Source organism: Rutidosis leptorrhynchoides, chromosome 4 (assembly GCF_046630445.1).
Source record: "Rutidosis leptorrhynchoides isolate AG116_Rl617_1_P2 chromosome 4, CSIRO_AGI_Rlap_v1, whole genome shotgun sequence".
NCBI lineage: Eukaryota > Viridiplantae > Streptophyta > Magnoliopsida > Asterales > Asteraceae > Rutidosis > Rutidosis leptorrhynchoides.
This window is the reverse complement of record NC_092336.1, coordinates 45,524,434-45,537,297: the sequence shown is the minus strand read 5'-3', so window position 1 is coordinate 45,537,297 and position 12,864 is coordinate 45,524,434. Positions and strand designations below refer to the sequence as shown.

Sequence of the window (12,864 nt, the reverse complement as noted above, 5' to 3'; positions counted from 1 at the left end):
TTGACGGTGTGGTTGTTAAGCCAGTCATAAAGACGCGGAAAGGTAAAACGGTTGTCGAGTAGGTAGAGATTCGTTTGCTGTTTGATGTTTTTGAGTTCTGTGTCATTGGTTGTTTAGATTTAGGATTTTAAATTGGGTCTTGTTTTTGGTTGCGTTTTGGGCTCGTTTTTGTGATCCGATTCTTCAAGGCTCGGTTTTAGTTAGCTTTTGATCTTTGTTTAGTGGTTAGGGTTTGCCTACCGCTTCCGAGCCTTGCATTTTGTATCTATGTTCGTCTTTTTCATCTATTGATGAGAGGACTTTGTTAATGTTAACCAGGACACCACTATAAGTTGAATTTTATTTTCATTCATAGCACAAGCTTGTAGCTTGCCTCGTATGTTAGGTTTCTGACATATATACAGTCCTCTTTTCCTACTCAAAAAGTAAGGATGAAAGCAAATTAAAAGTAACATTTTATTTATAATAATGAGAATTTATTCCTATCTTTTAAGCACTGACCAATCTGACCCGTGAATTATATAGGTTTGATTTTTATGCTTCTACAAAGCAAAACATAGTACTTCGTAATGCTGTTGATCCAAGTAGTTTGTGCGAAATGGCAAGATTAACCATAAACTTTTTTCACTTGATTAATTCATGTTGTTGGTACATGTTACATTGTTGGTCCCTGATCAAATCAAAATTGTTCGGTTTGAGTGCAGGTGAATAAAAAGAATCTAACCTTCGAAGGTGGTTCCTCCGGTTAAATGGGATGTGAAGGGTGTGGTGTTGTTTGTCTTTGCCGAGTCTACAAGGTAAGTATGAAGAGAGAATTAGTGTGCGAGTTGATTGATTAGCCTTCAAATGAGGCCTGGGGTGTTATTTATAGATTGATAATTGGCGGTTATGCATAATAACCGCTATAATAGCACACACGATCCATAACTACCACTAGAACCTTTTAACCATGCCTACAACTTACTCCACGTTCTCCACGTTCCTGAAATGTAGGGTTATAGTCCAGTTGGCAACACCAAGTCAACCCCGTGAGGACGTCACGCTACCAGTCGCGTGGGGTTGACTCGAATACGTAAGCTTGACCGTTTAACTGGACATCACGCTATTTCACGTGACACAGCATAAGGCTCCCAACAGGCTCGTGAGCTAGACACCATGCGTTGCACGTGACGCAACACGTGACGGAGCATGGCGTGACGTACGTCTTTAGTCCCTGACACCAAAATACATTTGTCTAATCTCGTTAATTGCCAACATCATGTGCCCCTCACAAGAGGGTATCTTCATGATTTTTTTTTTTCTTTCCTCTTTCACATCTTCTTCCTCTCATTTGACGACAAACCTGCAACCATAAATTGACTAAATAAACGTTCCTAAGGTTCTTATATTTTAAAATTTAAATCAAAACAAAAATCAAAATTAAAACAAATGAAAAATCATAACCTCTGCAATAACTTGACTTTCCTCATAAATCATAACTTTCCTTACAAATCAACTTGACTTCTACCAAAAACGAGGACAATAAACTACCAAAATATCAACGAGTATCATTAGTGATGCTTAAATCGATCCATAAGATAAGCCATTAATAAAAGTGCAACTCCTTCTGATTCACATATATTTCTCTTATGTTCCGCGACTCCGCGTTATTCTAGATAAGTAGGTGCTCGTCAAGTTCAAGAAAAGTTATCAGAATTTAAACAAGTGGATCTGAATAAGTAGATATGTATAAGTAAACGGAGATGGTAACACACGAGACATCATCGTGAGGGAATATCGTTATGGTTCTTCCCATAGTGGATGATTTGAAAGATGAGAAGATGTGTGGTGATATTCGAAAATTTTATAATGTGGTTATGAAAGACCTGCCATCAAATGTTGTTGATCTGATTTGCTCTGATATGATCTAATGCGGTTGGATTAGAATGATTTAGTTGAATTTTGTGTCTTGGTATTATGATTTCATCGTTCGTAATCTTGTTTTGTTTTCAGACATATCGTTAAAAGGACTTTTTTAATTATTGATGGTTTCCAGTGGTTTCCAGCCGTCATCTAGATGGCTCTGTTCCAGCCGTCATATAGATGTTCCAAGCTGCCGACGTTGACAATGCGTATGGAAGTGGCAAACTTGAACACGATGACGGCCGCCAACTTCCGCCAACCTTCCTCGTTCACACCATTCACCGCCATAGAATTTTTGCTATAAATAGAGATGCAAACTTTCATTGTAAATCATCCAAAATCACTCAGAGAAGTGTAATCACAACCTAGATAGTGTGTGTGAGTTTGAGAGTTTTTAGAGTTTTGTAAATACTCGTGTAATCTATTCTTGTGAGTAATAGAATTATTTTCTCTCAAATTTGTATCTCCCAATGTCCAGGCGATCCTCTCTTCCTAACAAGTGGTATCAGAGCTTGGTTAGAGACGTTGGTTGAGTTTTTGGGTCTTCTGAAGTTTCCTCAAAATCCAATTTTGAGTGTACCATTGGATTCGTCTCGTCGAACCGAGTCCAACGCAAAAAACGGTGACTTAAACGGAGTTATAACGAGCCCAGAAAATGCGGTCAAAGTTTGGTTAACTAGCCAGAATCTTGCCGGAGAAGACGACCGGTGCCGGAATTTTCGACGGAGAAGACGATCACTGTACCATTCCTGTAGCAATTCACTGTAGCAGTCCTGTAGCAATTCACTGTAGCAGCTGGCGGTGCTGTAGCAAGTTCTGTAGCAAGTTCCTGTAGCAGTACTGTAGCAGTACTGTAGCAATTCTGAAATTTTACAATGTGGTCCCTGAAATTTTCAGAATTTTATTTTTGGTCCCTGAAGTTTATAAAAATTATAATTTTGCCCCGTAAGTGGAATTTAAGCCGCGAAGTGTCTATTCCACCATTTTCAACCGTTCCGGACATAACGGTGATCTCTGTTTTCTATAATTCAACCCCGTTTGTGTTGAAAAATTATTTGTAAGGTGATAATGTCCACAGAAGAGTCAACATCATCTTCCGGAGCTATGATTATGCTCACAGCCACAAACTACACGCTGTGGAAACCACGGATGGAAGATCTCCTTAGCTGTAAGGATTTGTTCGATCATATTGAATTGAAGGGTATAAAACCTGATTCTGCCAAAGAGAAAGAGTGGAAGAAATCAAACCGAAAAACTATTAGTCAGATCCGTCAATGGATTGATCATAGAAAACCAAGAGCAGGGGCAGGTCAGCTGATGGTAGAAAACCAACATATAAATGCCATCATTGTGGATTAGAAGGACATATGAAGAAGAACTGCTACAGATTGAAAGAGGAACAAGATCAAAGCAGTTCATAGTTGAAGAACAAGGGTAGAGAAACATTAGTTACTATCACTGGTGATGTAGCTTATTGTTCAACCCATGATGAGACATGCCTTCACGTCTCACGAGAAGACACGAAATGGGTGGTAGATACTGCAGCATCCTACCACGTGACTCCATACAAGGAATACTTCACAACATACAAAGCTGGTGACTTTGGAGCTGTGAATATGGAAAATTCCAGTTTCGCTGAGATTGTCGGAATTGGTGATGTCAAGATAAAGACAAGTTCCGGGAGCACAATCACTCTGAAGGATGTCCGCCATGTGACAGATCTTCGGCTGAATTTACTTTCCCGAGTAGCTCTCGACAAACATGGTTATGATAGTCATTTCAGTAAAGTCACATGGAAATTGTCAAGAGGCGCTATGATAGTCACTCGAGGACACATTTGTGGCACACTGTACAAGACTCATGTGAAGATCTGCACAGACAGCATTAATGTTGCAGAAAAGGAGGCTTCACAAAATTTATGGCACCAGAGACTCGGTCACATGAGTGAGAAAGGGTTGTCTACCCTAATAAAGAAGAAGCTTATCAATGTAGACAAGGACGATGCACTAGATCCTTGCAATCACTGTCTATTTGGTAAGCATCATAGAGTCTCGTTTAATTCCTTTTCAACGAGAAAATCAGAGTTACTCAGTCTAGTACACTCTGATGGTTGCGGTCCCTTGGAGGTTGAATCAATTGGCTGCAACCGATACTTTCTAACATTTATCGATGATGCTTCTCGAAAGGTGTGGGTATATTTCTTGCGGACGAAGGACCAGGTTTTCGATTACTTCAAACAGTTCCATGTCATGGTAGAACGTGAGACAGGAAAGAAGTTAAAGTGTCTTCGATCCGACAACGGTGGTGAATACTCTTCAAAGCAGTCCGATGCCTATTGCAGATCATATGGCATCTGACATGTGAAGACAGTTCCACGTACCCCTCAACACAATGGTATAGCAGAAAGAATGAACCGAACAATCATGGAACGTGTTCGGAGCATGCTCAGTATGGCTAAGCTGTCAAAGCCATTCTGGGGAGAAGCAGTCAGAGCCGCATGTTACTTGATCAACCGATCTCCATCAGTACCACTGAATTTTGTAGTTCCAGAAAAACTTTGGTCTGAAAAGGATCCATCATACTCTTACTTAAGAGTATTTGGATGTTTGGCATACGCACATGTATCCAAGGAGCTCAGGCAGAAGCTGGATGCAAGAACCACTCCATGTATATTCATAGGATATGGAGATGAAGATTTTGGATACAGATTATGGGATCCAAAGGAGAAAAAGGTGATCAGAAGTAGGGACGTGGTGTTCCATGAAAGCCAGACAATAGAAGATATTGAAAAGCCCACAATATCTCAGAAGACAAATGTTGCTGCTCAGGTGCCAGAGGCAACAACGGAATCATTCATGAGAAATGAATTTTCAGTGCAAGAAGAAATGTCAGAAGTAGAAGATAATGAGGAAAATGACGGTGCTGAGCAACGGGAGCCACAACCCCATTTGCCAGACGTTCCAGAACCATCACAAGGTCAAGATGATGGTGGATCTCCTCAGAATATTCCAGAAGTTCGTAGATCTGAACGAAGCCGGATTCCATCGAGTAGATATCCAGAATTCGAATACCTTCTACTTACTGAAGATGAAGAACCAGAGAGTTTTCATGAAGCAGTAACTCATAAGGATAAAGAAAAATGGTTGCTCGCAATGTAGGATGAGATGGATTCTCTGCATAAAAATCAAACTTATGAGATTGTAGAACTTCCACACGGGAAGAAGGCACTGAAAAACAAATGGGTGTTCAAGCTGAAAAAAGATGGTAGTGGAAAAGTGGTGAAATACAAAGCACGGCTTGTAGTCAAAGGATTCCAACAGAAGAAAGGGATCGATTTTGACGAGATATTTTCACCAGTAGTCAAGATGACTTCAATTAGAGTCATACTTGGATTGGTCGCAAGTATGAACTTGGAGCTTGAACAGATGGATGTAAAGACAGCTTTTCATCATGGAGATTTACAAGAAGAAATTTACATGGAGCAGCCGGAAGGTTTTGAGGTTTCAGGAGATAACCTCGTATGTAAGCTGAAGAAAAGTTTATATGGTTTGAAGCAGGCACCTAGGCAGTGGTACAAGAAGTTTGACTCGTGCATGGTGAGTCAAGGGTATAAGAAAACTGCAGCAGATGAGTGTGTCTACATTCAAAAGTTTTCTGAAGGAAATTTCGTTGCTCTTCTACTATATGTAGACGATATTTTGATCGTAGGGAAAGATGCAACGAAGATCAACCAGCTGAAGAAGGAACTCTCGAAGTCTTTTGACATGAAAGACTTAGGACAGGCTCAACAGATTTTGGGAATGTAGATAACCCGAGACAGGAAGAATAAAAGGTTATGGCTATCTCAGGAGAAGTATATTGAACGAGTGCTTTCACGTTTCAATATGAACGATGCCAAAACTGTTAGCATTCCATTAGCCAACCATTTCAAGTTAAGCAAGAGTTCTTGTCCCTCATCCAAGGAAGAGATCGGGGAGATGTCTTCAGTACCATATTCTTCAGCAGTTGGAAGTTTGATGTATGCGATGGTGTGTACAAAGCCCGATATTGCTCATGCAGTGGGAACGGTGAGTCGTTTTCTCTCCAAGCCCGGGAAAGAGCATTGGAATGCGATAAAATGGATTCTCATATATCTTAAAGGTACAAAGAATCTATGTCTATGTTACGGGGAGCTGATCCAATCTTGAAAGGCTATACAGATGCGGATATGGCCGGAGATCCTGATAGTAGGAAATCTACTTCAGGATTCATTTACACTTTTGCAGGGGGAGCTGTTTCATGGCAATCAAGACTACAGAAATGTGTTGCATTATCCACAACTGAAGCAGAGTATATTGCTACCGCAGAAGCTGGAAAAGAAATGTTGTGGTTAAAGCGTTATCTCCAAGAATTTGGAATCAAGCAAAAGGAGTACAGGGTATATTGTGACAGTCAGAGTGCTCTAGATTTGAGCAAGAACTCCATGTACCATTCCCGTACAAAACATATTGATATTCGTTATCATTGGATACGCGAGGTAATTGATCGACAACTGTTGAGACTAGTGACGATCCATACAAAGGAGAATTCTGCGGATATGTTAACAAAGGTGGTGACTCGAGAGAAGTTGGAGTTATGCAGAGACATAACTAAAATGTTCGTTGATTCGGCTGGAGGGGGAGAATTGATGGTTTTCAGTGGTTTCCAGCCGTCATCTAGATGGCTCTGTTCCAGCCGTCATCTAGATGTTCAAAGCTGCCGACGTTGACAATGCGTATGGAAGTGGCAAACTTGAACACGATGACGGCCGCCAACTTCCGCCAACCTTCCTCGTTCACACCATTCACCGCCATAGAATTTTTGCTATAAATAGAGATGCAAACTTTCATTGTAAATCATCCCAAATCACTCAGAGAAGTGTAATCACAACCTAGATAGTGTGTGTGAGTTTGAGAGTTTTTAGAGTTTTGTAAATACTCGTGTAATCTATTCTTGTGAGCAATAGAGTTATTTTCTCTCAAATTTGTATCTCCCAACGTCCAGGCGATTCTCTCTTCCTAATAATTATTTGTATCCCTAAATTTAATTTGATTGATATTATATGGCTTTCAACTTCAAGTTGAGAACTAACTAGAAGGGGTGAAGACTGAAGAGTGTTTATAATTAATAGAAACAATGAGAAAAGATAAAAACTTTCTCACATGTATGAATGGAAGAAAATACCCTCGGCTGAGTGGTGTGTGAGGTGACTTAAGGGTAGCAAGCCTGAAAAAGAGCAAAATGCATGGAACATAACCTTTGAAACGATAAACAAATTATGGTCTTGGAGCTCAACCATGCAACCCATGCAAACTCCGATGATCAACAAAAAATAATTTAAGACAACATTGTAATCTGATACAAATCAAAGGGACTAACGACATAATTATGTTACAAACAGTTATGTTCAACAATTATTTATAAACAAGCTTAGCCACGTTTTAGTTTATTTGGAGAGATTATCTTAAACCAAGTTGAATTTTAGAAGTGAAAGAATTTAATTACTTCCATAGACTTTCAGTAGTTAATTTGAACCAAAAGACCCCATCAAATGAAATGGATAGTCAAATTTCATCAATTTTTATATGAATTTACGCAAATAAAATGCAATCATAACGAAACTAATCTATATGAAACCAAAAGAATATTAGAGATGCAACTGTTCATTCAAAAGATATACGTCTTGTCTTATTGTATAATATATGAAAGAGAAATTAAACGATTCATACTAATAATAGAGGTAAATTGCACAAATTTAAACGGACCTAAATAATTAAAAATAATATTGCCATTTAATTTAGTTAACAAATCAAAATCACTCAATTCTGCAAATCAAAGATGACTCTTGTATAAAAATATAAAATATATAACACAAGGTTGAGATTCCAGCATAAAGCTTTTGCCTAATAGAATTCAAGAATTTATAATGTATAAATGAATTTTGAAGTACGAAACATTTTTGTTGGATAATGTTGAATTTCATCTTCAAAAAGAATCCCACTGATGAATTGAAGTTTTAGTCTGAGGGCTAAAACGTTAAACCTTTATACATCAAGGGTTAAAGTACTACTTTTCAATATTACAAGGCTAAAGATGTAAACTTCATACATACATCACTGTTTGATCCTACTAGACACAGATTCTTCTTCCATTACAAACCCAACGAAAGTATATATTTTGTTGCACGATGTACATCTCATTCGCATGCTATATAAACCGTACCACCACCATCATTTTTTTCTCGGCGTACTCCCACCAAAATAAACCAATAAAAAAAAAAAAAATGAAATTTTTCATTTTTCTAAATATTTTCTTAATTTACCTCAACTTGTCAAATGCATTATCAGATATTGACGCTTTAATGAAGATCAAAACTTCATTAATAGCATCAAACGCATCTACTGCTTTACACAACTGGAAACTTACAAATTCACATTGTTCATTTACCGGCGTCACGTGCGACCAAAACGCACGTGTAACGGCGTTAACAATATCAAACGTTCCTTTATTCGGAACCATCCCACCTGAAATCGGAATATTAAACAAACTACAAAACCTCACTTTAGTATCCGATAATCTGACGGGTGAATTACCACTCGAGCTGCGTAATTTAACCTCGATTAAATTCATTAACATCTCATCGAACTTGTTCTTCGGCGAGTTTCCTGTTACGATCATGGCTAACTGGACGCAAATCGAAGCGTTTGATATCTACAACAATAATTTCACCGGAAAATTACCAGTTGAATTTGTTAATTTACAAAATTTGGAAATTTTGTACCTAGGAGGTAATTTTTTTACCGGTGAAATTCCGGAAATATACTCGGAATTTAAAAAGTTACGCGTTTTGGGGTTACAAGCAAACGAATTAACAGGAGTGATTCCAGGAAGTTTATCGAAAATATCTACGCTTACTCATTTGTTGTTAGGTTATTTCAATATTTATGAAGGTGGAATACCGTTTGAATTTGGCGGATTTAAATCGTTACAATTACTCGATCTTTCGAGCTGTAATTTAACGGGTGAAATACCGGCGAGTTTAGGTAATTTGAAGAAGTTGCATACTTTGTTTTTGTATTTTAATAATTTAACTGGTGAGATTCCACGTCAGCTATCGGAAATGGTTAGTTTGATGTCGCTGGATTTGTCGAATAATAATTTGAGTGGTGGAATACCGGATAGTTTTTCGGAGTTGAAGAATTTGACGTTGATTAGTTTGTTTCATAATCAACTTGCCGGACCTCTTCCGTCGTTTATCGGTGATTTACCGAATCTGGAGGTGTTACAGATATGGGAGAATAATTTTACGTTTGAATTGCCTGAGAATCTTGGCCGGAATGGTAGGCTGCTTATGCTAGATGTCGCCGGAAACCATCTCACTGGACCTGTGCCAAAAGATCTGTGCAAAGGAGGTAAATTCTTGTGTTTTGTTCCTCTACCTTTGGTTTGTATAACCATCCGGGCATAGCCTGGGTGGCCAGGGTCCCCCGCAAATGCTCAGTTGACCTAGTCAATTGGCAATTCACTTCTAATATGGCGAAGGTTCGAATCTCGGTTCGGCCACCAGTTGTATTAGGTGCTGAGACAGGGGTTGGTTCCGACCACACTTGCCCGGGGCTGTGCTGACCCGCGTACAGTTGGCATCCAAAGGGTGCATGGGGTTAAATGTTCCCCACCATGATAACCTTTTTTTCACTTCTAATAAACTAATTGATAAAATTAAAATGCATTGAAAGTATTAAAAATTGCTTATATAAATTGAAATTTAAAATCTCTTTATTAAATTTAAATTATAAGTTCGGTTAAAGCAGGCATGACTACAATAACAAGTTCGATTTGGTAAATCTTTATTCTTAAAATATTATGAAAATTAAGGAAATGCTTCAAGCAGGCGATGAGATAACTATGGTGTAATTACCATAATTCATATGTGAGAAAAAATAAAAAAAAAACCATAACCCTTTTAGGCATTGCAGTCATATTACTTTTTTTTTTTTTTGTAATTTTAATTAATTTAAAAAGTTATGAAGTGGTGTTTGTTTTTTACTTATTAAATAAGACGCGACTTAATAAAAAAATTAAATTAAGTGTGAATTTTTATTTAAGTTCTTATTTTTTTTAAACTGCTTTTATAACTGCTCAAATATATGGTCAATTTAGTAATTTTAATTATTAAGACATTTTTTCAGCACATAAAACAAACACTAATTATTTACTCATCACTTATTCCGCTCAAACATCATATATCCGTTCAGATTCAGGACTTAATAAAAAAAATAAAAATAAACTGGCCCTAATTAAGTTAACTAACCAGACGCAACTTGTATTAGAATGCTAATATTCATTTAACTAACTGTTGCGAAAGTATTAATCCATTTGTGCTTTTTTTTACTTATCATTCATATTTTAGATTGACAGTGTAATTATACAGTTTTGTTTTAAATTGCCTATTTTTAATGCATTGACAAAAATTGTATACAGAGTGAGCATGCATTTACGTTATGATACAATTTAATTAATTTTAAATACATAAATAGAGAATAGCAAAAAGTGTACATAATGGATAATTATAAGGGAATCATCAGCTAATAAAGTGTTGGCGTTGATTTCAGGCAAGTTACGACTTTTAATTTTAATGGAGAATTACTTTTTTGGGCCCCTACCCGAATCCCTTGGCAGCTGCAACTCATTAACCAAAATTCGCATCACAAAAAACTTCATCAACGGTACTATTCCACCCGGTATCTTCAACTTACCCGAACTCACAATGCTCGAACTCGACGACAACTATCTCACCGGACAACTTCCAGACACGATGCTCGGTCGATCACTTCAAAGCGTTTCGATTTCCAACAATCGTATCGCGGGCAATGTACCTCACGCTTTTGGTGACTTGGCCAATTTAACAACTTTATCTCTTCAATCAAATAAGTTTACTGGTGAAATTCCTCAAGAGATTTTGAGGTTAAATAAGTTGTACAAGATTAACATGAGTGATAATAATCTAAGTGGTGAGATACCGAGTTCTATAGCTATGTGTGTTCAGCTTACTTCGATTGATTTAAGTCGAAACAATTTGTTTGGCGAGTTTCCTAATGGGATTCTAAGTTTGTTCAATTTGAACATACTTAATGTTTCTAGGAATCGAATCTGTGGTGAGATACCAGATAAGTTGGGTCATATGAAAAGTTTAACGGTTTTGGATCTTTCGTATAATCAGTTTTCGGGTATCGTTCCAATCGACGGTCAGTTAAAAGATTTCGGCGACGAGATATTTACTGGTAACCCTGATCTATGTTTATCGCAAATGGCTCATTGTCCTGTTGTGTCAAGAAATCGAAAGAAGCACTATTCGATTACAACGTCGAGGGTTGTGATAATAGTAATCGCTATAATCACGATCCTTTTGTTGTTGATGCTAACATTCATCAAAATGAATAATAAACGAATTGAAAGATCAAAAGTGTGGAAGTTGACGACGTTCCAAAGGCTAGATCTTAAAGTCGAAGATGTTCTTGAATGTTTGAAAGACGAAAACATTATTGGGAAAGGTGGTGCGGGAATTGTGTACCGTGGATCAATGGCTAATGGTGTTGATGTAGCGATTAAACGGTTAATGGGAAGGAACCATGGGTTTGATGCGGAGATACAAACGTTAGGGAAAATTAGGCATAGGAATATTGTGAGATTGCTTGGATATGTGTCGAATCGTGTAAACAATTTGTTGATTTACGAGTACATGTCTCATGGGAGTTTAGGTGAGATTTTGCACGGGTCGAAAGGTGCGCATTTGCAGTGGGAAACTAGGTACAGGATTGCGGTTGAGGCAGCTAAAGGATTGTGTTACCTTCACCATGATTGCTCGCCAATGATATTACATAGAGATGTGAAGTCAAATAATATACTGTTGGATTCTGATTACGAAGCTCATGTTGCTGATTTCGGGCTCGCTAAGTTCTTGAGGGATAGTGGTGCTTCAGAATCCATGTCCTCTATTGCTGGATCTTATGGTTACATTGCACCAGGTATAATTGATCTTTCACCATCAAATTTGATAAATTTGCCATAATTATGCATTAAGTACTTTGTACAGTACAAATACTTTATACATTAGGTACTTATACAGTAGTACTTAATGCATCAAGTATATAATTGTTTTATGGTTAGACACGTATATAATATTGTATTTTTATTTTACAACAGAGTATGCGTACACATTAAAAGTGGATGAAAAGAGCGACGTGTATAGTTTTGGGGTGGTGCTGCTTGAACTCATAGCTGGAAAGAAGCCGGTTGGGGAATTTGGGGATGGGGTAGACATAGTGAGGTGGGTCCGGGAGACAATATCAGAGCACTATGAGAAGTCGGATACAACAGCAGTGCAAGCGGTGTTGGACGTAAGGCTCAAAGTGTATCCATTAGGAAGTGTGATAAACCTTTTCAAAATCGCAATGAATTGTGTCGAGGATGAGAGCATGGATCGACCAACAATGAGGGAAGTCGTTCACATGTTAACGAATCCTCCTCAATTGCTAGAACAAGTACAACAGTCGTGCCTGCTAACTCCTTGAAAATGTAGTTTGTATTGTTATGTTTTGATGGGAATACTGTAATAAAAATTTGATACTTTATTGGGTCAAAAATACAATGTATAATAAAATAATTATATATTTATATATTTAATATTTATATTTATATATAGCTTGTATGCAAATCCTTTTTGTTATTGTGAAATATAATCATGATATAATAAATTCCGAAGTGTTTGATATTGTTAGTGAAATGGATCAAAGTTCGAACTTGACCCAATCTATTTTTTTTACGTTTTTCTCCGTAAACCAGCTTACAAAGCATGTCCCTTTAGCCTTGGCCTAAGACCTAAAATTTGCAATCAATCCCTTGATGAGAAGGCCAAGTGAGGGCTAGTGTAAACTAATGTAAATC

General features: G+C 37.6%; 1 protein-coding gene across 1 annotated transcript; it reads left to right on the top strand.

Annotated features, from left to right (window-relative positions):
* Positions 1–8,180: 8,180 nt before the first annotated feature.
* Positions 8,181–12,630, top strand: LOC139839456 (uncharacterized). The gene is made up of 3 exons (XM_071829518.1): positions 8,181–9,332; positions 10,533–11,945; positions 12,124–12,630. Exons 1-3 carry the CDS (start codon positions 8,204–8,206, stop codon positions 12,489–12,491), a joined length of 2,910 nt encoding a protein of 969 aa, XP_071685619.1. The 5' UTR covers positions 8,181–8,203; the 3' UTR covers positions 12,492–12,630.
* The last annotated feature ends 234 nt before the right edge of the window (positions 12,631–12,864 follow it).